The 27,183-nt window shown below is 42.4% G+C and overlaps 1 protein-coding gene across 1 annotated transcript; it reads right to left on the bottom strand.

Moving 5' to 3' along the window:
- On the bottom strand, positions 1-27,066 carry LOC309671776 (ovostatin-like; the record flags this gene model as incomplete). Its single annotated transcript, XM_082483072.1, has 36 exons — positions 1-62; positions 416-521; positions 1,438-1,506; positions 2,086-2,176; positions 2,523-2,647; positions 3,093-3,308; positions 3,919-4,139; positions 4,411-4,576; positions 5,783-5,857; positions 6,273-6,429; positions 6,915-6,996; positions 7,500-7,676; positions 8,459-8,542; positions 9,106-9,157; positions 9,609-9,727; positions 10,070-10,193; positions 11,521-11,749; positions 12,255-12,351; positions 12,969-13,101; positions 13,406-13,576; positions 14,144-14,293; positions 15,406-15,551; positions 16,050-16,107; positions 16,608-16,835; positions 17,194-17,352; positions 19,076-19,185; positions 19,403-19,517; positions 19,904-20,015; positions 20,836-20,920; positions 21,485-21,653; positions 22,710-22,730; positions 23,612-23,664; positions 25,144-25,300; positions 25,646-25,829; positions 26,357-26,481; positions 27,058-27,066. 36 exons carry the CDS (start codon positions 27,064-27,066, stop codon positions 1-3), a joined length of 4,437 nt encoding a protein of 1,478 aa, XP_082339198.1.
- Positions 27,067-27,183: the final 117 nt, after the last annotated feature.

Raw genomic sequence — 27,183 nt, 5'->3', positions numbered from 1 at the left:
TTAGTCCGTTTCTGCAACAGCCTCTTTGCAAGGTGATGTATACTGAGCAACAGCATACTCTTCTGGAGAAGAATGAAAGAAATATTTCCGTTAGCCTGGAGACCACTACCCGTGCCTTTCCCTGGAGGTGGATATACCCTACGCACGCTTAACCCATAGGTCCTTGAAATCTCTCTTGTTCTGGCACGTGCGTTTTTATAACTTTCCAGTCATGCCCACTTGTCACCTTGGGTGTGAGACCAAGCTCACTAAAGTGAAATGAGGCTCTCCCCTGGCACTAGATCCAGATCCTGACAGAGCTCAGAGGAGTGTTGGTTCCAGGAGGGCTAGTTCTGTGTCTCCCTTAATGCACACAGTGTTTCTGCTGTCCCTGTCCCTCCCCCAAACTTCATATTTGTTGAAATAAAAGACCTACCTGTTTCATAGTAGTCATAGATCTGCACAGGAGCTGGCTTAGGATGGGTCACTACAAAGTCCTGCTCAACTGAGAAAGTGATTTCTTTCCTTTTCTTCTGCAAGATCTGGGAACAGAGGCACAGGGATCACATAAGTCTTTTTATTTGTACAACGCCATCTGGAGCAGACCAGGGGGGTAACTGATAGACTGTATATTCCAAATCCCACTGATGCCACACATATAGATGTGGGACATGTGTTATCTGAAATATGTTTGGAAAGTCCAAAGTGAAACTGAAGTGAAGAGCTGTAGGTTTCCTGTCTTGCTTGTATTACCTGATTCTGTAGTGATAACACATCCTACTGCCAGAGAGGGAAAAAATGTCCCAAAGGACTGAGCTTAATTCTCCAGGACCTCCCAATGGTCAGGACAATAGTCTGGTGTTCCGACCCCTCCCATTTCAGACATGAACATTATGTGCCACCAAGAAACTGGGAATCAATGTACATCACTGGGATATTGTCTTCTGTTGATAGTGCTGCAGGGGCCCAAGCAAATGTACTTTTATTATGTAAATTCTGATCCAGGGATTAAATTACAGGTTAAATTTAGGAATGAACTAGCGTAAGAGCAGGAATGGAAATCTCTCCAGAGGAGATCAGAGCAGTGTTTCATGTCCTGTTGGAAGAACTGAGGTTTACGAGAAGGCCACCAAGGGGACACACACACACCAGAACCCCTTTTCTGGTGTTTATCTGCTATTGGCTGAAAGGAGAAAGAATTTTGATTAGTTTCTGTGTGCTTTTTTTGATTAACTTATTTCTAGTTGCTAGTAGGGCAGGTGTCAGTTTGAACCTGTTTGGGCAGTAGGGATGTTACATGCAGTTCGAGGATTAAGTATCTTCGTGAATACAGGAAAAACTGATGAGGAAGGGAACATGATAAATGCACATTACAGAGTATATCCATGCTGTACGTGCATCTATTATGTGCTGTTTGCATCCTTAGTGAAAATCAAATAGACAGTGATCAGAACTTACATTTTCCAGATAAAGGAGAACGTGGTTTTTCTTGTTTTCCACTTGCATCACTGTATGACTGTCAATGAGCTTCAAAATAAGGAAATGGAGATAATTATATTTATAAACCGCTAAAAAACAAGGGCTACCTCAGACCCTACCACTGCATGGCTATGGGATTAATTCTGTTCCTAGCCAGGTATCAAGGGCTGTCAGCTGATTTTTGCAGTCCAAATGTTGCTGAACGGATGGAGAGGACTGAGCAAACCCTGCCACTTGACTGAGTGGGGGGTATGAGCACTTCCCAAGTGCGGGAGAGGCACTGCAGTTCATTTGGGGAACACTGCCTGATTCTGGTGTTGTATAGTTTTCAGAACTAGTCTGGCAGATTTCTCCCTCTTTCCCCACCTGGGCAGTGCCAGCTCCCAGTTGCAGCTGCCAACAGGTCAGGCTCTAGCTGGAGCCCTTCCTGGTCTTTCATGTGGGAAGGTCTGTGTGCTCACAGCTCCCTGTAGGGGATTCCCTCCACCCAGTAATGAAGATGGTGCAGCCGTGCAAACACCTCCCAGGGTTTGTGGGCAAATGATTCATAACCAGGCCTCTGTTTTCATCATGACCAATCTTCTCTGTCCCTGGGGTGACTCATTTAATCTTGGTCCTATAGTTTACCTTATCCAGGGAAGACTTAACAGGAACAAAGCCAGAGAGCATCTTCACGTCAATAATGACCATGTTGGAGCTGCTGCGCTTCCCTGTGTAGCTGAAACAACAGAAGCCCCTGTCAGTCTGGACCATGCCTGGGGAAGAAAACCTCAGCTCTCTGCTCCTGGCCTCATACAGCACGGGGGCACTGGAGGGAATCAAGTGCGCTTGCTGACAGGCTCAGGTGGGAGACACTGGAGAGGCCCCTAGTATGAAGGGGCAAAGTATGTGCTAACATCATCAGTTACTGTCACAAGGCCTTTTGCGATATTGTGTCTTACAGGCTGATATCACCAACACATTGATCAGCTCGTGGTTTTTGACTTTATAAGCAGAGCTGAAGACACACAGCAATCTTTGTGTGTCTTCTTGTCTGTGCAGCTGGTCTGTTGATGGCACATTACCTGCTTATGAGGACGATATCAAATTTTGCCGGTCGATCCGGTGGGCAGGAAGCATTTGATGTCTTTACTGAGAACAAAAATCCAAAGGCCCCCTCTGGAAGGTGAATGTTGTATCTCAGTGCTGTCTGGAAGAGGAAAAAAACCCTTTTGTTCAAGCATGCCAAGGGTTTCTCTTTGCATTCCAAAACTGTCAAACTTAGTGAAGTTTCCTGAAAATGTTGCTCTTGGTGTTATGTGGAAGATCCTTGCTTACGTCAATGACAACACACCAGACTTCTGCTCTTTAACAATGAAGGTGCTTGTACCCACAGACTTCTGCTCTTTAACAATGAAGGTGCTTGTACCCAGAGTAACCTCCCAGAGAGAAACCAGTTGCTGATCAGAACGGACTCTTTTTTTCATGCTGTGACTCCACTGGAGCCAGAATGTGGGATGGGGAAAAGAGTGTTTAAATAGTTCAGGGGAAAAAAATAATTAGGAAAAATAAAAAGAAGTTGGATGGAGAATCATCAAAAACATGACTGTATTGTATGCAGAATGTGACACACAAAGAGGAGAGCAGACACCTACTTGCATAAGTACACATCTGCTGCCATTCACTGTTAGGCTGTATTTCCCAGGGACCTCAGGAAGGGGAGTCTCTTGCATCAGGAGCCTGTTTGCGCTGTTGACAATAAATACCTTCTCAAAAGGCTTTTTGGAAGTGATCTTGACTACATTTTGTGTAACAGCATTGTAGGTGGCCTCACCATAAGCAGCGAGGGCTTGAAGAGCAATGACTGTGTCCTGAAGGAAAAGAAAATCATAGAAGACAATTAGCTACATGGCGTGACTGGTGCAGAGGAGGTCCAAGTCACTGTTCCAGTACAAAGCACAGTCATTTCATCCTGTCTAAAGAAATCCTGAATTTGTGTATAGTTCCAGGGTTCCCATATATAAGGAGCCATTTCATTCGGGCATGCATGTTTTAGGGTGGAAGAAATCTCTCTACTCATAGGAAGGTCTCAGAACATAGAATCTGAGCACTAGAGCACACTTCTAGAGTTTTTCATAGTGTTGAAGCATGTGTTTTCTAGGGAACTACAGAACACTTCCTGATCATACAACAGCTGGGACTTGGTCTTTTCTATACTCATTCCTGTCTTTTCTATACTCATTCCTGACACAAATATCTGTATTTGTTTCTAGTCAAATTACCCTTGTATGGCTTTAACCTTTCCATAGTTAAGAAGAAAAGGAAAAAAAAGTATTTTCGTCTCTCTAAGAGAAAGGCTTGGTATCTGTGTGTTTAAGACAGCAGATGCAAAAGAGAAATAAGACTAGTCTTATTTCTGGCACCTTGAACCAGTACCCCAATTCCTAGGACTGGCTGGGGAGCAGAAGGGAGTTGCAGCACCTGGGTGGAAGAGAAACCTCCATAGGGATTCTGCTGCTTGATGATCCACTGCACAACCCTTGAGGCCTTTGTGAGATCCTCTTGATTTCGGTTGGGTTTGTAGAGCAATGCCAACAGCACATAACTGGTGATCTCAACTTCAGCTGATGGAGCATGGTCAAGGAAGGAGGGGGAGTTTTCTGATGGAGACCTCTCTTTCTGCTTCCAGTGCTGTGAGCCACCTGAATAAAGACAGGGAAGGTGAGGAGCAACCAGAATGGATTATGAGTGTCACTGCTTTACACTGACTCAGAGGCATACTGTGTCCTGCCCTCTTTCACACAAGTACTCTCTACAAAGCAACAGATATGCTGTAAATCAACTCCACAGATTACTTGTGAAAGTTGGTTTGTGTGCCTATACTCTTGATATTGTCAAGGTTATACCACATATCATTGGTAACATCTGTTCCTTCTTCCCACTTCCCAAATTCCCCAAATGGCTGAAACTCACCAACTTCCTTTGCTGACTTCTGTAACTCTCTAAGGACTGATTCACATTTTTCTGCCTTGCCAGCTAAGCAGAAAGCATAGGCCATGAGTGCCTGAGTGTAAACATCACTGATATTCTTCTCAGATGCAGTCTCCAGGCAAAAAAAGGCATTTCGGACTACAGGGTACTTAAAAAAAAAAAAAAAAAGAGAAAAGGTAACACATGGGCACATGGGTCTAATTCAGGACAGTAGTCTTTACCTGGCCAAACATTTATTTTCTTTAAATGTCTTCTTCATCCTGTCACTATTACAGCAATGAGAATGGGACTTCAGTTTGTACAGTGACTTCAGGAGAGAGAATACGGAATTCTTTAAGGAGGGATTTCAGACTGAAACATCATACAAATCAAGTAGCTTTTCAGTGTGTTCTTGAAGATGTTGGTGTATAAGCAGAAGACTGTTCTTTTTCTTTCACAGCTTATTCCTTCTGCTTACCTCCATGATAACAATTCACTCTGGACTTCTATGACTATAAAGTCTGTTGTCTTGAACAAATCGAACCTAGCAGCCTCTATCCTTGATGACTCTGGTGTAATTTTAATTTAATTCTGTGGGGTTGTAATAGGTTTTCACCAGGTAAAATACGTTTGATTCTGTGTCCTTGCTAATGCATTAACTAATCAGGAAGCACCTCAAAAAGGATATGACAAATTGGAGGCAGAGAAAGTCATATATTGAAGTCTAACATCTCTGCTGTAGTCTCCATTGTACTAGCCACTTTTAAAAAAAGGACAAATTGGCTTTTCACTCTGGTGGACCTTTGTTTTTCCAACATAGCTTTTAGTTCCATTTGTAGACTTCATGGATTTACCTGCAATAACTTACATTCTTGACTGAGCCACATTTGAAGTTAAGCCATAGCATGTGGGTTACTACTTGTCAGGGTTTTTTTTTTTATTGAAGACTAAAAGGTGTCACTTAATGTCTTGGGTCTTTCAAACTGAAGATCTAATCCCACTGAGGTCTGTACAGTTTCTACTTGAACGCTGGTGGTTGAAGAGGTGCAGATATTTGTTCTATGGTGGTAGGGCACTGGAACAGGTTGCCCAGAGAAGTTGTGGAAGCTCCATCCCTGGAGGTGTTCAAGGCCAGGCTGGTCTAGTGGGAGGTGCCCCTGCCTATGGCAGGGGGGTTGGACTAGATGATCTTCAAGGTCCCTTCCAACCTAAACCATTCTATGATTCTATGATACAGAGCAGGCTCACATTCCCCAGGAGCTCTCTCTCCCTCTATCTCTCTTTACTACCTGGACAGTTTGTAGCAGACATTGGAGCCAAGTCAACAACTGGGGACCAATTCCAGCTGAATATCAGCAGCTGAAGGTTTCCTTACCGAGCCAGAGTGCCCAGCTTCTAGCATGGCAATGGTGATGTAGGCAGAAAGTGACAGTTCGTCATCTACTCCTCCCTGAAAAGGACACAGAGAGAGGAATTTTCAGCGAACAGCAGGAGTTAGAAGCCTTTAAATATGAATTGCCATATTCCAGCTGGGAAAGTGTGGCCAGCTCTGGAGGCAATCCACAAGGAAAGAGAGCATACGCATAGAAAGGATGGCTCTTAAATCAAGAGAAGCCCGCTGCTATCACCTCAAAAAACATCACTTCCTCAAGCTTTCAGTCCTGTAACCCTATCTATCTCAGTTGCTCATTAAATGTGAAATACAGTGTGGGGAAGCTGACTGAGCTGAAAATAGTCATTGTAAGGTGTGGAGAGTTAGCCCTTGGCAGAAGACAGGCATTTGGAGTATAGTTTCTGACAGTAATGGGACAGCATGTTCTGAATGATAAGAGCATAAATTTGACCAAGAGGTATTTCTCTGTCACCTTCAAGGCATTGTTGAAGAGTGTCCCAACACTTCGGAAGCAGCCATCTGCCTTCTGTTTGCTTGCCAGCCACATCAGGGATTGAGCCTGGACATTGTCATCAATATAGATGAAGTGACTAGCTTGTGCAAATGATTTGTACACAAAGGCAGTGAGCCTGCAAGGGAAAGATGAAGCTGTGAGATGAGCATTGGAAACAGGAACACAAAAAGTCATTCACCTTCCATTCACACTAGGCATAAGTATGAAGCGTTACAGCCAACATGTTGGAGGCTTGCTTTGCCTCTGCATGCTCCTCCAGGAGAGGATAGTTAAAGGAATAGATGGGACACAGGAAGGGTGTCCAACACACTCTGGGGATGGTCCTGGGGCTGATCCTGACTACAGAGCACTGCAGTGCATTGGGTTTCATGGGAGACAGCAGCAGTTCAAATCAAAAAGTCAGCTGGGTCTTTAGGGATCACCTTCTATCTTTGCACCCCCACCTGGCAGGGGCTGGAGAGCCATTTTTCTTAGTACTTAGAGTGTCCCAGTCTATACAGCTCTATACATCTGATTTAGCTAGTAAAGATACCTCTTACCTGCATCGTGTGAATTCAATGCAAATTAATCTCTGAGCCATTTCTGCTCCCGGTCACTCACCAGGTGTTCCCTTCTTTATCTCTGGTGCCAAAGATGCTGTAGGACCCGTCGGGATGTTTGTATGACAGCTGCTTCTGGTAGCCTGCAAAAACAGGGAAGAGGAAGTGCTTTCTAATTTAAAAACAAAACCCTATTCTGTTTGCCGTTAGATTTCTCTGAAACAACAGTAGGAAAGCATGGAAAGGCAATATATATCCACCAAGCAGTGGGGGAGCCCTGGGGAAGCTTAGGTGGAAGCATGGAATATCTTGTCCTGCAGAAAAACTGAGTCACAAAATAGAGCTGTACCAGCTCTGTGCTCCAACTAAGCTAACAGGATTAGGATACATGCTATGCCCGAGCGGAAAAGAAGAAAGGGAGTGAAAGACAGAACCTCAGAGGAAACATGACAGTTGAGTCTCAGCAAAATAGGATAAGGAAAGAAAGAAGATAAAGCAACTGTCTGGATCAGGGCAGTCCCTTGGGTCACGGCGCTGTGCTGCAGCAGCAGTGCCGTACTGCTAGGATAGACACGATGCTGCTTCTGCTCACTGGGCCTCAGTGGGAATTCCAGCACACATCGTACGGGAAGCACAAAGCTCTCACCGCTCACTAAGTATCCAATGGCCTTGGATTTGACCTCCTCACTCAGCTGCCCCGTCTTGTTCAGATAGTCCAGGACGTAGATGTTGGGTGCAAAGAGGACCATGTTCTGCTCCCCACAGCCGAACGGCATCTGGAGGAGCTGGTGCACATTCTGCATGGCAGTGCCCATGATGTCACCTGGGGAAGAGGAGATGCCAGGGTGGATTAACACAACCGGTGGCCACTGAAATAAATGGTAATTTCCCTTCTGTAGGTAGAGTCAGGGAAAGCCTAGCTGGGGTTGCAAGCCTGTCTGGTACCACAGAGATATCCAACAAGCATGAAGCTCAACACTAACTGAGTGATTTGTTCTGTTCTGCTTTGCAGTCAACAAAGAAATCTCTTTCCTGAGATGCTACAATGAACCATGTCTTGCAGAATTAACAACTAACGCTGAAAAGGGACATTGGTTATGCAGATGTATCATAGACCACCTCTAAATTGCTATTTTTAGGGAAGATAGCTAGCATAGACCCAGCAAGGAATTTCTGTAATGAGCTGAGATCACCAACATTATAAAGCAAAGATTTTATGACTAATAGTCATGTAACCCATTCCATGTTATTTCCAGGAAAAGACTGAAAAGATTCCACTAGCATCTCGGATTGCAGGTGGGTGAGTGGAAAAAAGTCTAACTGGCATGAGCCTGGCTGGGGTCATAACTCAGAACTGTGCTACTTTGGAGCAAAACATTCACATGCAATAAATTTAAACAGAAAAGGGAAGAAGGATATAACCAATATTCAAACTTCATTTCTCTGATGGAGCAAAGAGTGTTGCTGAACAGGATGAGAATCAATCTCTTTGCTTGCAAGTTTCCCACGCAAAGAGTAGAAACTCACATTTTGAATCTTGAAAAAGCTTTAATTTTATATTTTTACATTTTCTTCCTTTTTATATTTTATTATTTATATATTTACCAACAACAGAAAAGGAAGCTCTGGCTGATCCTTCCACCACATTTGTAGGTATATCTACAGCCACATCTTGAATAACAACATCATCTGTAGAGAAAAATATTAAGTGCATTGTGGTCATTTGTATAGGAACATTGGTTATAGCAGTGAAATGCTCATAGTAGAAATTGTGCACTGCAAAACTGCACACAACAGACGGCAATAGACAGAAACTCACAGCTGTCTCCATGAACATTAGGAGAGAAGGGGGCACAGCAAAACCAAAATTGTGAAAAACAGACCCAATGGTGCAGTAACTGGCACTGCTCAAGAGCAATCAGCTGAACAGGGCAAGGCTGGTGCTCCCAGGCTGCAGTGCCTGTGAATCCTGGGGATTTCTTCAGTGAGACACTGGGAAGAGCTGGTTGGTGAGCGTCAGGGCTGCTTTTGTGCCTCTTCTGTGCAGAGCTTCCAGCGAACTTTGGAAGCTGTTTGCAGTCAGCACTGAGATGGTGTGGAAGGGAGCGTATATATATCCCTCTCCCATTCCCACTGAAAGTGGAAAGCTGCCAGTCTACAGTTATCCTTGGAATATGAGCACTGCAGGAAAGAGTGCAAACTCCAACCTTCCTTTCAGTTCCTCTCAGGACAGCACCATATAAACCCCTTACCTTTTGTACAGATTAGGGAGTTTTGGGTCTTTTCCCTTCTGATGCCTTCAGGCTGCATGATGATGGGAAGAAGAGACACATGCAGCAGATGAGACAAAACATGCAGAAGAAATGCAGTGACAGAAGAGCCACCCGCCACCCCATCCTCCTGCACCATAAGACAGCTCAATTGAAGCAACAGTTTACAGGTTAATACTTGATATGGCTGCTACTAAAAGGGAGTTCCCATCAGAGAGAGTCCCTCATTTCCAGTTTCTCCTCTGCATGAGAGAGACATGCACTTACCAACACCCACTGATCCTCATGGAAGAGGACATCAGATGGGAGTGGATTTGGTCTTAGATTGAACAGCCAGACCCTGTCCCAGCCAGATGAAGGTGGTGCCAAACCAGGAGTTCTTTAGGGAACCTGAAAAACTTTTACTTTCTTTTGGTACTTTTGCTGTATTTTTCTTTCCTCATGGAAGGGAATAAAGGGCAAACAGTAAGAGCTGTCAGCAGTACCTCAACCAACAGTGTTCTGATCTGGGTGTCCCTGTAGTCGATACTGATGTTTCTAGGTGCTTTGTCTCCACAAGGTCCATCATCCTTGGTCTCTGCAGTAATTCTGAATACTACATTACCTTAAATAGTAGCAGAAAAAGAGGAAAAAAATAGACCTTTATCACACCGAATGACAGCTAAAGTAAGACGTTTCACCCGATAACGAATATCTACAGCTATTAAGTAGTGCAACGTAATGGTCAGTCACTCTAGATGAGACATATGGGAAGAGCACTGATCTCTGAAAATGGGAATGATAAACACGCTGCAGTTGTGGAGGAGCTCTTTAGCCCAGACAGCTGGAAAGACCAGTGGTAGACCAAGTTCTCCAGGTTGGAAGAGGATTAGTTTTTTCAGGTGAGGTATAAATTGATTAGCATCAGTCTCAGGACAGAAAACCAGGTAGACTCAAAGGCACCTACCAATTTCTTTGGGGAGAATATTCCAGACATAGGTCTTTCTTTGTTTGGCACATACACATCCATCATCATCTGGGGAGATGAGTTTGGCCTGATAATCAAGGGAATCTGACAGCGAAACATTAATCTGAGAAGAGAAAGAGAAGTGCAATGGGATGAAGATTTTGTACCATAGGCAAACGATGCTTTATTGTTAGAGGAGGGTGAGATGGTCTCAGTTTACATCCAGTGCTAACAGCATAAAGCAGATTTAAGGCCTGGGATCATGGTGCTAGATGAATGATCCATCAGATGTAACTTTAACAGTATTGCCTTTTGCTTCTCATGACATTCTCCATTGAGATGTTAAATATCTTATGCATACGTCTGATTCCTGATCAGGATATTAAGCTGTGTTCAGTTGACCAGGTGCTAATGGCTTTGAACTAACTTGCAAAGGAAAACGCTGGTTAGTGTTTGTTCTGTTGTTGTAAGAATACTTGAAAAACAAGGTTAAGAGATGAAGGCCTTTTTTTCTATGATGGTTAAAAGCCTAGGCCTTTTTGTTTTGTTGGGTCAAACTGTTAACAGAGTTTACAAAAAGCATTCCTAAATTGTGTCTTGATTTTTCCTCTTTTGGTGGTGATCTCCTTGTGAGACTGGAGAGCTGATCTTCAGCATTCAAATCTAGCAGAAGAACTCCAGACCGCCTCTTTTTTTTCAGGATTCCCAGATACAACAAAAGAAACAAGAAGCCAAAGAGATCCCCGTTTTTCTTTCTTCGAGTATCCTCTAAACCGTGTGTAAGCTCCCTCCATGCAGAGCTACAGTGCACGTGCAGTCTGGAGGCATTTTGCCCGGAAAGTCCTGAATATTGAGAGCACAGTCCCCCAGTGTCTGGGAGCAATAGAACCTCTAGCTGGACAGATACTCTGTAGGACAAGTACTGGACTTTTGTGCTCCCTGTTTTGGTACTTCTTGGAACTTTAACCCTAGAGAAGAAGGGTTTTTCTGCTCTCCACTTCTTACTCTTCCCACTTTCTTCTGTTTGACAAGCAGAAGCCCTTCACTTCTTCACACTTTCATATATAACCCCAAAGGAAAAAAAAAACGCTAAAACCATTGATAGCTTGCGTGACTGTGGATGATGAATGATACTCTGCAAAGCACATGTTTCCTTCCTCTATGGATCTCTAGAGATAGTTGTTTATACACCCATCCTAGTCACAGTTCACACAGATTTCCCTCTGTTTTGTGGTGGCTTAGGAGGACAAATCCAGTCAGGATGATCTATCATTAGATAGAATGAGCAGTACATCAATCAAATGCAGGGACAGATCCAGTCATCTACATCAATAATTTTGCTGGTTGTTTTGGTTGTTTTTTTTTTTTGTTTGCTTTTTTTTTTTTATTTTCAGACTACAAAAGCTTCAGCCTCTTTGGAGATAGGATAAGGTCTCAGAGTGTCTACACACCTCAATGCAGTGGTCAAGGTAGTTGAAGACACTGGCTCTAAGCAGGAAGTCTTCTCCTCGGATGATAGAATATGGCAAGGTCAAGTCCACAAAAAAAGGCTGGAAGACTGTCAGGGTGGCAGGCGCAGACATACCAAATCCAACCAAGTCTTCCACACAGAAGGCACTGGCCTTCCATTCAGTGATGGTGTCAGGGATGGTGTATGAGATGCTGGCTTTTCCAGTAGAGCTGATGGGAATGGATAAAGGATGAGTTTAGAAAGGGTAAGTTTCATATACGTTGCTTCTCAGTAGAGGCAATGGGTTTTGAAAATCAGCACTACCCTTAATCTGTCTGCAGAAATCCCAAATCCAAGCTCCTCCTGACTTGTCACCCAAACCTTCTGCAAAAAGCCCATTTGAAAGTTCTTCTGCCCATCATTTCCCTGAGTTTGGAAAGAAAACTCAGAATTCTTTTTTTTGCCGACCCATATTTTAAATAGAGGTGTCCCTCTTCTTAGGAAGGGCATATGACTCATGATGCACACATTGTGGGAATAGATGTCTTTGGGGACAGGGCAATTTTATAATGGAAAAGAGAAGTGCAGGTGATCAGTTGATAATTGAAAAAAAATGATCTTCCAGGCCAAAAGGTAAGAAGAGGTTGACAAGGAATTGCCATCTTGCAGGGCATCAGGGGACATATTTAGTAACTCTTAAAAGCAAGGCAAAGAGAAGGAAGAAGCAGTACTCACTTAATTAGGACTATATCCCAAATCCAAGTTTCAGGAAAGAACTCTCGAATAGTTTCAAGGATGAGTCTCTTCCCACGTTCCTCTCTAGCAACTTCAGCTGGTAACAGATAATGGGAATTTAGTCAAACCTGGTTTATGTAATGAAGGGGAGAAGGGAAGATGCCCATAAAGTACAGGTTTTGCATGGGCCAGTATGAAGGATGATTAGTGTTTACCCATTTCTTTCTAACTGAGACTACTGGCAATGCCCCACAAATATTAATTAATTTTACTAGTGTATCTCTGAGTTATATATAACCTGGTATCACAGAGAAAGAAAACATTACTTGAAGTGCTTTGGTCTCCAGATATGAGCACGAGACCTAGGGCTAGAACTCAGGTCACTTGGCTTTTAGATCTGTTTTCTGTCCACACTTTCACACTTTCTTTTCAGACAAGCTCTGGTCAGAAGGGAATCTGTGTCAACAGTGTTGGTTTTGTGTGACGCTCTACTGAGTGCTAACACTGCCCAGCATGAAATTGGACATGAATCAGAAGTGTAGACCCGAAAGGCTTTTTCGGGCATTGGCCATTATACTAAGCCATCTCACTCTTTCGCAGACCAATATTCAATATCTATGCCAATGTTATTCTTGAGTACTGTCTGTCTATGTCACATGAATACCAATTTATTTAAGGAGAAAAATAAAATCTCTTTCCTGTCTCCTATATTACCTGATGATTTGACATGGTGTGTAGAAGCCATGAATCCCGCATTCAAGAAATATGGTGAAGGTCTTACGGTCTCACTAGAACACACAACTGGTTGCCTAACCTTTGAGTTGGTAAAAAATTTCATGCCCATGTCCTGTAAAAAACACATTTCGGTGTTAGCCATTACCATACTGTAGCTGAGGTTTATTCCATTCCTCCCTCTTTCCCATTACTGCCTTTACACCACAGAGCTGGCTAGAGACACCTACACAGAGAATTGTGGGAACTTTGTGCACGCTGGAAAATCACAGGAGGCATCAGAGTCAATTGAGAATAGACATCTATGAGGAGGGTTTGTTGTGTATGAGTTTTACTAACAGTGTCATTTGTAGAAATATCTAAAGCTACATAAATGGAAACTCACTTCAACAGATTTAAGTAATGTACTGGACATTTACCCTGAGGAACTGATATACATCTGGGCCTAATCCAGACATTACAGGTGTGTAATACAAGCCTTTGTGAAAGATGTTGTCAGATGAGACACAGGGTTCTTGGGGATCATCTTCTAGATTGAGCCCGTTGAAGATGTAGCCTTGAAAGTCTTGCAGAGGATGCAGGCTGTATATCTGTGAAGGGGGAGGAAACACAAAACCTCTGTGTGTGTGTAAAGATAGATTCTGATTACACCGTCATGTGCTGCAAATGGCAAGAGCTGAGATGTTGGCCTGTTTGAAATGATGCTCTGCGTCCTGGATTGAAAACTGGCTGAATGGCTGGACCCAGAGGGTGATGATCAGTAGCACAAAGCCCAGTTGGAGGTAAGTAATTAGTGGTGTACCTCAGGGGTCAATACTGGATCCAATCCTGTTAAACATGTTCATTAATCATCTGGATGATGGGGCAGAGTGTAGCCTCAGCAAGTTTGCTGATGACACAAAACTGGGAGGAGTGGCTGATATGCCAGAGGGTTGTGCTGCCAGAGACCGGTCACTGGTTAAACCAAACCCCACATGACAGAGGACTTCCAGCTGCCAAGAAACAAAAGCTGTATATTGCCTATTATGGATGATTTATGACCAGCACATGCAAAAAATCAGTAGAAGTCTAGCACAGTCTAACGATCTCAAGTGGAGAGTCACTGTAACGAAGGAGGAGGAAGGGGAGAATGGAAGGCGTTTGTCTGGGCATCTTACCGTTTCTGCAGATAGCTCTGTCTCGGACTTCAGGAGCAGCACACTCTGATCCACTGCCCTCACAGCACAGAAGGAATTGGCAGCAGCTTCAATGACTAAACTGACATCGGAAGCTGAGCGCATCTGCCTTTCAGAGAATCGCAGCTGGACCTGAAATTTACCAAACAGCTGTTGGTATGGTTGATCCCGACTGCTCAGGGCTGCTCTGGGTGCGTGTGTGAATGGAGGGCAAGAAGGAGAGTAGAAAGCTCTTCTGTTAAAGCACAGATAGTCTGCCTGGAGAGGGATGTCTGGTCTCCACTGCCTCTGTTGACCAGGCCTCCCCCGTAACTGGGACTTAGGCAATAAGCACATTTATACTCCTGTGACAGCTTAAATGAAGCCTACCTCAAGTGATTTAAAACGAAGTGTGATTCTGTTGCTGCTATTATCAAATCAAATCTTATTATGGCACAGACTACACGTAATAAGCATTGCAGTGAGCAAATCATATTTTTACTAGGTCCGTGGCCCACCTTAGCAAAAATTTAAACCAGGTTCTGTTTTGAATCTATTCAGAGCAAAATCTGCTTCACATTTGTGTCAGATAAGAGGAAAAAATAGGAGAAGAGGACATCAGATAACTGGAAATGTTTTGTTTAATCTCACTATTTTGTTTTCTCCTTATGTTTCATGTTTTTCAGCTTTTAGGAACCGAAGATTAGAAAAATCTTAACAGTGAAATCAGATTTCAAAATGACAAATGAAAATGTACCAGTGGAAAAAACACGGAAAGAAAACTTAAAACTCAGATTGCTATTTTTGCTTTCTTTTCTGTATGTATTTAATTCTGGTAAACCCAAATTGCATTTTTCAACAAAAAAAGTGTAAAAAATTAGATTTTTAAAAAAATTTTAAAAAGATTAAATAGCAAAGTGGGATAAGGCTAAAGTGTGTTCACTATGCTAAAGAACGGACAGTCTAAACTAAATAGGGCACTAGTATAGTTCAAGAGAGCCAGGAACCATCTGGGAGTAGCGTGGGTTTCCTGAAAAGTTGTTTTTAATGTTAAAAGAAGTTTTACCTTTTGACAATAAGGCCAGGAGGTGGTGGTAGAGGAGACATATAAGGCCAAAGAGAAAAAAGGAGAATGAAGAGAGTAATGTCAAGAGAAGTGGATGGAAACAAGAAATAAAACTGGAAATCTGTTCGCGAATGTGTGCACAAAGCATTTGTACTTATCTGACAGCAGGTAAGACTTGCTGTATCCTAGTGCCTCGCACCTTGTTTTTGAAACACTTCTCAACTGGAAATCGGACACTGTCTGCCACCAACTCCTTGGCAGGGTGCAAGGTATATACGAGCAACCGAAAGACTGGAGCCATTTTCTCATTGACCACAAGTGGGATGGTGAAAGTGCCATTTTGGTCTGTCAGAAGAGAGAAAGGGACCAATAAGGAGAGAAGCTGTAATAGTAGCCATCCTCAATGAGCATATAGCTGTACCAGTCAGGGGAGCAATCTGTACATAGGCAATAAAGTGAAAAATCCCGGATTTGCCAGGAGGTGACACGCCCAGGTTTAGATCCAGATGCTCTCAGATTTATTGTGGATTTGAACATGTGGCCGGATTCAGAGAGCCCCCTGAGGCAGACACTCTGCATTCCCTACATTATTCATTGGGAAGATCTTTACAGGACACTACTTCTTGACTCATATCAAATGAACTAGTTGCTGGACTAAATCTGACTTTATAGTGATCTTAGTGGTAGTACTAGTGTCATGCACACGTGCATGGATGAGAGACATACAATAGCTGCTGTATGTATCCAGGAAGTCTCTTGCCTGCCTTGATCCTCAGTTCAACTATCCCTCTTTTTTTTTTTTTTTTTTTTAATGCAGAAACATGGATTGGCAACTGAACTTACCAGCTTGGATATTAACTTTAATTTCCCCTGTAAGGACAATCTTGCCTTTTGCCATGCCCTGTGCAGAAAAGAGCAATACATTTATGGGTTGGCAGAGGTTGGAGGGAGAAAGCAGCAATCAAGTACATCAACAGGACAGTACATTGAGATGGCTTCAAATGCTTAAACATCAGCCTTAGGACACGCTGGATGCTGCCACTGCTGTTGCCCTTGTCACAGATCAGGAAGCAGAAGGAAAAGGATGGGAAGGGGGAGACAGAGAATACCAAAAAGAGTTTCTTGGAGGAAAGCTACAAGAACCCTGGCCTGAGACATTATGAAGGTGGCTCCTTACTGTGAAATAGAGTAACATGGCCAGAAATGGGGGTCATTTTTCCTGAGTGGGTAGTTTTGCCAAATCACCTCAGTGCGGTTTCTGTCCTCGGGTTGTTGGCCATTGTGTTGGCTGGTAATCCAAAAGCTGGAAGAGTATTCACTGACATAATTACCGTGGATGGACTGCCAGACAGCTGCCTGGTCAAGCTCTTTCAGCGAACCATGCAACAACCCCACACTTACCACATAGTAGAAGTTCATGGTGTCGATGCTCTTGTATCCTTCTGTGTTCAAGACATAGTGCACAGTTATCATCCTCTTCTGCCCACAGCTCAGATCTTCCCACAAAGGCTCAATTCTCACAAAACTGCTAGTCCAGGAGTAGAAGCGCTGGACGGAGAGAGACGCATCAGGGTAGGAAGGCTCTATCCAGCCTTCAGAGTGGCAGTGGTCACTGGTTTTATAAGTTGCCTGGTCAGGAGAGGGAGTGGGGAAGAAAAGGAAACCAAACAGGTGTCACCAGGGAAATCATTATCACATACTGACATCAGAATGATTAGTTCACACAATGCATACATTTAAAAGTTGCATCTAAAGCCAAACTGGTAAGGAAAAAGCAGCACAATGGTCTTGCAACCTTGCAGCAAGCCATTGCATTGCAACAACTCCGGTGTTTTCCTCACTTATTTTATCATAAATTTTGAGAATATGAAATAAGGCAGAGAAAGCACAGCTTTATTACAAGAATTCAAACCTCATCCCATCTTTTTTGAGTTCAGTTTGAGAGCAGCCAACTCTCTTTCTCTATTCAGCCTTGTTTTATACTCACTCTCAGACTGATCTCAGGATCAAACATTTCAGACGTATCAATGCTAAACTCTGCAACGCCATTATCATCAGTGGTGAAATTGTCTGTGTTCTTGTTGTTGACAAATAGCTGAACGACCTCATTGGAAATAGGAGAGTTGTCTTTGTCTACCAGCTTGATCTGTAGAAGACAATGCAAGACATGTTCAGCGTGTTATCTTTCTGTATGTAGATATTAACGTTTTGCAGTCCTCTGCTTTCCACACAGAAGCGTTGCTTTTTCTCCTCCCTTCAAAGAAATACTTAAGTACTGAAATGTCTCTTTTCACTTTCTGGCAGCTATCTCAACTATCTTATGAGTTTTGGAGCAGGAGCTTCTTCAGCATCTGCTACATCATGAATAATGTCCTTTTGTGGAGCAAGAGCTTCTTATGTCTCATCTCTTTCCTCGTCAGTCCCTTCTGACTACACATTAACAGTTTAAATACATACTTCCTTTCCTCCATTTTTTTCTTTCTTAGTCTTGAGAGTCTGCTGCTGATACTTTCAGTGTCTGAAGGGTTTTTCTCCAAATCTTTGATTTGAACACTTTTCTGATTCTGTCCCCACTGTCTCTGCTGTTTACATGTTAAACAAACAAATAAAAAACAACAGAAAGCATTAGGTAAATTCTAGGTTGCCAGAATTGAGCATTCATTTTGAGTTTTTTTTTCAAAACAGGATGGCAGAAGTAATAATATATTAAATACAAGCTTATTGATTGACTGTCCTCACTGCCCAGAAACAACACAGAGACAAATGACTTCTAAAACAATAATAATAGAGAAATAAAAGTATTCAGGTGGATGTTGATTGCAGTGGGACTGAATGCAACAAAAGTGAAGACATATAACATACGGCCAGCAACAGATATTTCATAATGCATGAAAGGACCATGAATGGCATGTGATGGCACCAGGCCAGGGACTGGGAATTGCTGCATTTTGAGAAAGTATGAGTATCAGTGGCTTCCAGACAATAGTTCCCCTGATGTAACCTTCAAGATTTGTTCTTCTTTGCACAAAAGGGAAGAAGCTGCCCGAAGCCATCATCAGCAGCTTTGTCTTTGAAATGTGACTTCCCAGCCTCCTACCACGTGTCTTTCAGCGTGTTTAATCTCTGGTGTGTGTGAGAATGTGTGTGTTTGAGGAATTTATTGTGGCGTATCACCCCAAGGGAGCCTGTTGACCGCCAGCCTCCAGTAAGGGGCGGTGAAGTGCACATCAAGCTGGAGAATGGCGTGGGAGTGTGGGCCACGTGAGAAAGTTATATAGACATCTTACAGAGAGGAAAAAAAAATCCTTGAAAGACAATCTCTTCTCTCCTTTCAGTGCTACTGGTAAGACGTCCCCGTATTCTTTCCTCATTGAAAAAAGCTGGACTGAAGGAAAGAGAGTTTTATCCCTACCCTATAAACCACTTACAGAGTTATGTGGAATTTGCCATGAAACATAAAATAATGAAAAAGCTTTTAGAGATGGAAACTGTTGTTATTTCCTTGATTTTTTCCTTAAATTCCTTTCACTCTTTCTTCCCTCATCCCCCAATGTTTTTATTCATCTCTGGCTCGCATATGATGGTCAATTCTGAAGGGAGAGGCAGTGATTTATATCAAGCTTAAAATGCAAGTTTAAAAAATGCTCTTTAATGGATTGTTTTTACTCAAAGTATTTCTGGCAGAATCAAACTCAGAATAAACTAGTACTCTTCAGTATTCAGAATTACCAGTAGGGCATTGTATGTAAAGAAAGAAGCTTGAGGTGAGCACCCTCTGCCCCAAACAGTCCCTCAAATGTTCCCATTATTGTTGTCATGTGACTGGCTGTCAGTCATCTTCAATACAAGCTCTCTATGCCCTTGCTTACCTGTCCAAAGTAAGGAATTCCTCTTCTGTAGTGGCGATCCATATTCTCAAACTGTATGCTGCTCATCACCCGAGTTATGGAAATAGACTGCATAGCTGTAAGTTGCAAGCCTGTAAGACATGTCCAGAGTCAAGAGAAGGTATATTTTGTCTTGCATATACCTTCATCAGAGTTAGCATTTGCCTGGAGATGGTCACTGTGCTTATAAAAATGGATCTTCTTCCTCAGGAAGACATCCTCGTACTCAGCAGGCAGAGGCTGACTATCTCCTACTCTCCTTTTTGACTGCACCACTGTTGCTGTTTCTGACTGTCTAGAAGGGATTACCTGTTCCTTTCTCTGTGACAATGGCTTTCACATCAAGATTCCTCATGTAACCAATGCGATTTAGCTCAAAGATGTTGGAGCTGAAAACCTGGGAGAGGCAGCCCTCTGTCTCCAGCTGGAAAGGGAAGAAAAATCCTATTACCAAGGATCACAGCTTTCAAAGGATGCTGGCAATACAGGAGACCTTTCTTTAGTGAGTGAAGTCTTTTCCCACTACTTTTAACACGGTTTATACAGGACTAATGTAGACATCACTGTCTACACTTTTCAGATGGGAAACTGAGTCATGAAGAAGGAACATGTTAGTCCTTCTTCAGGCCTGTAGGAAACCAAGAAGAGAAATGGGGTGTCTTGAGTTCCTAGCTAGTGATCTAAGCAAATAGATTAGTAGAGTGAAGTGAAGCATCAAAGAGAGAAAGAAAAGTCTGATAGCAAAGGGATAGAAACAAGAACACAGGAGAGAAAACAAGCACAAAGAGGAATAATAATTATGCATCATACATCTTTGGTAAATGATTGACAAACTGGGCTTTTCTTGCACCTCCCATATGAATCAAAATCCCTGCACACGCTGAGCTGGACTTTCCCTTCTACAGGCTGGCCATAGGTGTACCTAGGAAAAGAGGAAATAGGCCCATGAGCTGATGCTTGAAAAGTTTACTTAAGCTAACATATGCAGGGATAGACCCAGGACGAGCAGCGAGCTGGGAAGACAGAGGATGGAATAGTTTCACAGGATTTTTCCTAAGTCTCCTGCTGTTCCAAAAAGAACAACTCCAAAAATACAACTCAGAACTTGAAATGTTAATGGGTTCTATTTCACCCCTAAACCCATGAACGAAAACCACGCCTTAAAGGTAAAACTAAATACCTCTATCAGCAAGATGGGCAGACATTGCTACAGACCAAATTATGGCTGTTGTCCACTCTTCAGGTTATGCTGGAGTTTTAGACTCACTGAAATCAAAGCAAAACTACTCATATCTGCAAGGGGATCAGGATTTCAACTCTGGTTTCTAAATTACAAGATCTTGATGTTAGAATAATCAAGGTCCTTCTGAAGGACTAAGCTTGGAGGGGATATTAAAGACAGCTAGAACCCTAAGACCCCTGACAGAATTTAACGGTGCTCTGCTGCATGAAGGTCTCCCTCTAAAGTGGATTGTTGGGAGTGGACACATCCTACTTTATCAGGGGACATCTCAAAAGATTTATTCAACTCACCGAACACCAGTTGAAAGGGAATACTCATACAACAAAATGAGATGAGCACACAAGTAAATGAAAGCTCCAACCACCTAGTTGACCCTGACCAACCTCTTCTGAGGCTCTATTTATTTTAGTCTCTTCTCTAAGCCCTGTCTCTTTCCCCAGTCCTTAGGAAGTTCTTGCTTTTCAGCATATTTCCTAACCACTCTGCACCTGGTACTTACACTCCACAGACTTTCACTGTGAACTCTGAATCCAGGACTGTAAGGCTTTCTGGTGCAGTGACTGTGACATCAAATTTTGGCAACACTAGGGCAAAGAATGAAAAGAAAAAAAACAACACTGGCACACTGTAAACTTGCAGGCCCTCCTGAGATAAAAGAGAAAACGAGGATATATCATCAATGTTAGTCACAGATGGAATGGGATCTCAGAACTGGGGTGCCAAAGTGGTCGAGAAGTGGCCTGACCTGCAAAGGCTCACTGAACTATTTCTACAAAGCTTTAAAGAGAAGTCAGGACTTCTGAGGTGAATCCTGTGATGTCTAGTTGCCTTGAAGAGCTTTGGCCGAGGAGGTTCATAGATGTGGCTGGGAGAAGGTTAGTCAGTCACAGTGAAATTCGCAAACAACTTATTGATTTGTTATGGGAATTATTTTCCTGGCTGAATCTGTGCAAAATGGTTAATTTGTCTTGTTTGGCTTTTTACTGTTCTTTTTTTTTTTTTTTTCTCTACAGTCCTTAATGACAATTAATTGAAGTTGCGTTTGCCAGGAAGCTGTTTGAAGTTTTAGCAGTCAAAGGGGTTGATTGATAGAGGCTTGTCTCTAATAATGTTTTCTATTCTGAATAAAAACAATGGGTGGCATTTACCGTATTCCTCCACAAGGAACGAGTGATTTGTTTTATCTCCTGACTTCTTTGCTACAATAATTTTGTAGTTCCCCAGGATAGGCTCTTCAGTTAGTGGGAATTCAATCTGGATAATGTTCATCTCCGACGTCACATTTTGCCACTGAAAGATCCTGTTGCCCCGTGGGTCCTGAAGGAAAAAAGAATACGGAGTCACAGTTTGTTTGCCTTGGAAATCTCTTGCTACTAGCACACAAAACCAGAAACAAAGAAGAAAACAAGAAGGGCAAGTTGCTTTAACTCATTGGGGAAGTTGCTTAATGCATGTGCATTGAGATAAATTATGCCTTTGTACTCTGATTATTAGTGTTGCTAGATTCTCATCTGTTGATCTCAGATTTAGGCATCCTCTACCAGCCTGGGTATTAGTCTCATTCAGCAGGGGAAGCTGCATGATACCGCTCTTCCCTGCTCTTTAGTATATGTTGGTCTACTTTTATGTCAAGAGGGGAGAGAAAGAAAATCTTCTTCGTGCTTCCCTCCCCATCAGCCGAGCTTATCCCATACCAACCTTGGCCTTTAGCGACCCCAGCTTTTTTTCAGCCACTGGAAGAAGGAAGGAAGCATTTCTGCTACATTCACTGAGGTGTCATTTGCCTCTCAGTATATGTTATGCTAGTTAGACTAAAGAAAACTCATTCACACCATTTCCTTGAACGCTTTAAAACACTCGCTGCAGAAAAACACAAGTAAAGCATAAAATATGTATGTTTCACTGCAAACAAAATAAAGACTTCATGGTATAACATGAAAACTTGCAAGAATGCTGTCTAGACGTGGACTGCGATTGTTATTTTAACAATCATGACAAAATGCCATGGAAATGCTAACATAGCCAGTAATTGTATCCACAGCTTATATTTGTTCATAGTGTTCAGCAGCACTTGAATTATGAAAATATATACCCCCAAATAAATTGAGCCAAACTGGAGGAGGTGGAGGGGAGTCAAAGGCAGGCATAAGAACAGTGCCACTTTTGAATGTTGAAATGAACATAGATACCCTTTCCGCGTTAGTAAGGCTCAAACAGCATCCTGGGATTTTATGAAGTTTCTGTTAATTTCTGCAAGTGTACTCAGGAGCAAGATATGGCTGTGTGTCGACACATGCAAACTGAAGTAAGCACATGTGCCTTAGATTTTATTTTTAAATGTGTAATACAGCACAAAGAGAAAAAAAATCTTACCTGAATTGCAATCAAGGGGTACTGAGAGAGGAAAAAACAGTGGGAGAAGAGATTAGGCAGGTGATCAAACACAGTTTAACTTTCCCCAGGACTGTGAGAAATGTATAACCAATAATCAGTATAATACCAGTAATCAGAGATCCTCATATCTTCCTTTAATCAGTTTAATAGCAGTTTTACTTCAATAAGAAGGTTACATAAAGGGAAGAGATTGAAATCAGAATGTTGGGGCAGTTTCTGACCATACCAGATTTAGTGCAATCCCAGAGCATCTGAGTAAGTAGAGTGCAGAGGTGCATGTAAACCATGATTTGGGCTTAATAGCTTATTAGCACCAGCTCTTTTGGTAACAAGGTGCTGCCTTCTGCACTACAACCACGTGAGAGGAGGTCAGTAAAAACCCTTCCATCTCTTGGTTTATGTACTATGAGCATGAAGACGGCCTGCTGGCAATGAAAAGGGCACCTCTGATGAGATAAACACTTTTGGTAACAACTTTCTTTTTCATTTCCCCATTTCTAAAATGGGCAAAGTACCAGGTGGATGACTTACCAATTTTTGCAAGAGCAATTGCTGAACAGTAACAGCAGGAGACTGAACCGTGGGCTCTCTGGTCAGAGACAAAATAATGTCTGCAGCAACAAACTGGAGGGTTTTTTGAGCCTTTTTCCCAGCTATAGCAAGAGGTGTTGTGTCAGGAATCCAACCTGCTACACATTTGCACTCTTCCCTGTGACTCTAACGTAAGGGTGGATTATAGCATGTGCTTAGGAAATTGTGTTAATTCTCTGGCATTTAGTCTCTGCAATATCTCATTTCATCCACAGCAACAGTCTATTTAAAATTTGAGAAAATTGTTTCCCAGCAATTTTAAATACAGAGGAATATTACTAGTCACTCACCATCTCCTGAACAGGTTTAAAATTGAAATCCAGGGCAACAACACGAAACATCACTGGAAACACAAGAAACAGGGTATTAGCATTAACTGTAGTTTAGTTGGCTAAGCATGATGTTTTGCATCCATTAGTACTCCCAGTTTCACTGGAACTTCTAACAGTCCCACCTACACAGGATGCAGGTAATAAAATGCATCTGAAGATAAAAGAATCCTACACAGACTTTGCTGAGGGGACTTTTCCCCAGCATTGAGTTCTCACAGTCTTTCATGAAAGTTTGCTTAACCGCAGAAAAAGGGGACAACCAAATGAATAACAACTGCTGTGCAGGTCAGGCAGTCTCAAGTGACAGCCATAACTCTTTCAGCGGCCGTCAGCATGATGTATGCAAATTTGTTCCTCTTCGTTTCCCCATCTCTAAAGCAGGGTTTGTTGCTTTAAACATAAGAAAGTTCCAAATATTACTGGAACTAGGTGAAGTGTCAGTTTTTCCTAATGCAGTGGAATTCCTCTTAATACAGTCTGTTCTCATCTTGTACAGTTAGTTTCTTTTTTTTTTTTTTTCACAAGAGAAAAACCGAAAGGAGAATGGTGAATTACTGCACAAGGAAAAACATAAAATTGTGTTCCAAAAATGTCCTTACAAAGCATTACTTTTTCATAATTTAATTTAGTTCACTGCTTCCCCCACTTCAAAACCAAGCCATTTCACAAATAATCAAGCCATGTTTGGTGGACACCTTGGTGGCACCAAATTCTGATTGGTGAGCTTTCCTTCATGCTATCTATCTATCTATCTAGAACTCATCTCTAATTAAAATATAGCTGATCCAGTCTAATTGCTCTATTATTTGGCTGACCTCCGGAAAGAAGTATTCTCGTACTGTTTCCTACAGTGTTTGAGCTGTGTGATAGAAGCCTTAAAGCCTAGAAGTGAATTAAGGAATAGATCTAGATATATGGTTCTTTGCATACCTGGAACTCTGTTCGATGGCCAGATAAGTATGGATAGAGGAATAGCATAAGTGCAGGGAAAACAACAACATGAAAATATGAAGTTCAAAACCATCAGAACGCAGAAGGTAAATAGCATGATTTTGTCTTTAAAAGATTAGAATTAATTTTAAAATAATGGATTTCACTCTTAGTCTTTAGACTGTCTTTGATGCTGACCAGCATCACAGACAGAAGACTGTGGGAGCATTGTTTTATGCCAGGCACTTAAGTACTGATCTAATCACCTCTTTCCACTATCTTGACCTGTCATCAGTAATGAAACAGCAGCAGTAAATGGTCCCCTCTTCTGTCAGCTGGGAGGAAGGGACAAAGAAAATAACAGAGACCATGGGATGACAGTCTGCTGCCATCCTGAAGATGACTCTCTGAGCTCCACTGCAAATACTAGCAATGGTTTTAACAGAAACTCTGAAGAAACTGGCTAGGCTGTAGCTTAGTCTGAAAAACACCCGGCAGACAAATTCTATGTGAAGAAATTGCTTCCTAAGGGACACGTTATAAACTAAATAGATATTCACCACTCTGTCCTGGTTTGTAGATGGGTTTGTCTGTCTGCACAAAGACAATGCTTTCTGTGTTCCAGATCATCACCGACCGCCGCTCTTCTAGGCTGACTGTGTGGCCCTTGGCAGAGAAGGAAATGAAAGCCAATGGGGCAGAATTGACAGGAGGAATCTGTGAGGAAACAGAAAAACAAGGGGAGGTTGCTAGTCTTGAAGTCATTTGCTCCAGAACCTGTTGAACAGCTATACTTGTGGCCTGGTCTTGTACAAAGGGGCACTCATCTCACTTCCACCACCTTCATCACCTTCCATCACCTTCCTTGGACCTTTCTTATTTCATATATATCTATTAAAAATGCCTCCTTGTCTGTTACTATATAACCCTCCCCTGCTTCCTTTTCCCTTCAACCAGTCTTGTTTCTTCCATTTCTTGTTCCTCTCCTGTGCTTTCTGCTCTAATTTTCTTGTCTCTCCTTACATTTCTTTTCCATTGGGACATAAATTAAAATTAATTTACCGTGAAGTTGAAGCACTGTAGACCATTACTTGCTGTCATGGTTTTCTCAAAAATAGTGGTGTTTACAGCACCATATTCTAGGATGACTCTGACGGATATTGTCTCGTTGAGGTTGAGGAACTGCAGGCAAACCTGACCTGGAGAGTCAGTTTGGAGGACAGCAGGCACCATCAGGACATACTGCCTGTGAGATCCAGACATCAAAGTGATCACATCATAAAGAAAGGAGAAACAGCCTCAACAGGATGAAACAAATACAAAGCATTGTTATTATTCAGTACCCACCGATTAGTTTAGATTAAATATAGGACACCCCCAGTGCCTCTCACTCCTGCCCTGCAGTTCCCAACTAGCCCAGCCCTGGATTCCCCACACAGCACTGCCAGTGCCCCTAATTCTTGCCCTTTTGCCCTTAATCTGAGTCTTGGACCCACCTGCCTTTAACAAAGCTCGCTGCTGTTACTACTGCTATTGTCTTTTCTGAACACACATGTCAACTTTGATGGAAGTTCTGCAAAAGGCAGAAGGTCGGCTTCATATTCAGTGAGAGCCATTCACTTGCAGTCCACACTCCAGTTTAACTTAGCTCTCCAGATATAAAAGATGAGTCATGGCAGTATTTAATATTTAAAGTAAATTTAGTGGCACTAATTAGCACTGTCTTTAAAGCCTTATCGTGAACACTATTAGTAATAAGATGGTAGTTCTTACGGCTCAGGTTCCTTTGCAGCTGTTACTTGCAGGAGAAGAATAGCCAAAAGAAACTTCAGCCACATTTTTCTCACTGGGAGACAGAAGAAAGACATAAGCTCTCTTCCCAAGAAGCAATTAATTGCCTACTAGTTTAACAGCTCTGCGACATTCCTGACCAAGTGCTCCAGAGGAAAGGATTTGGTCCTTCAATTCCTCCCTGGCTCCTTCCTTAGATGTTAGTGCCTTTATAATTGCAGCAAGGGGTGGAGATCCCAGTCTATCCTACTGCTTGCAAGAACCTCCCCTAACCCTACTGCAACCTAAACCAACCCACTGTCTTCAGGCTGTAACACTTTACTGCAGTTCTCTGAATGTCTGCGCCAAATATCCTTAGTGGTCTTGTTTTCAAGGTGAGGGGCTTTGATTTTACACTGAGGCTTGGCACAGCACAGAAAAGCACAAAATAACCTAAACCAGAATAAACTGGTCAAACCAGATTAATGTTTGAGGGTTTTCCCCATCGTTGTTGGAATTTACTATCTGGATTGACAGTCTGAGTGAAGTAGACTAACTTTCTATGCTTTGACACCTGATTCTGGTTAAAATAATATATTGGCCTCTCTTTTCCCTTGCTTCATAGATACTTTGAATATTGATGAAATGCAATACTAGAGAAGCCTGAAACAGAAAGACATCTAAGAGATCTTAATTATTTTTACCTTAGCCATTAAGCACTTTACAGCGTTGTTGAAGTTTGATTCATTTCAGCTTGAAATTAGCCAGCTGATGGATCTGTGTAAATTTGTTAGTGCTCCAGTTTTCTAGTTTTCACACCTGTGTGGAAG

This window comes from Vanellus vanellus (assembly GCF_965231255.1).
Source record: "Vanellus vanellus genome assembly, chromosome: 1".
Lineage (NCBI taxonomy): Eukaryota > Metazoa > Chordata > Aves > Charadriiformes > Charadriidae > Vanellus > Vanellus vanellus.
This window is presented reverse-complemented; position numbering and strand designations above follow the sequence as displayed.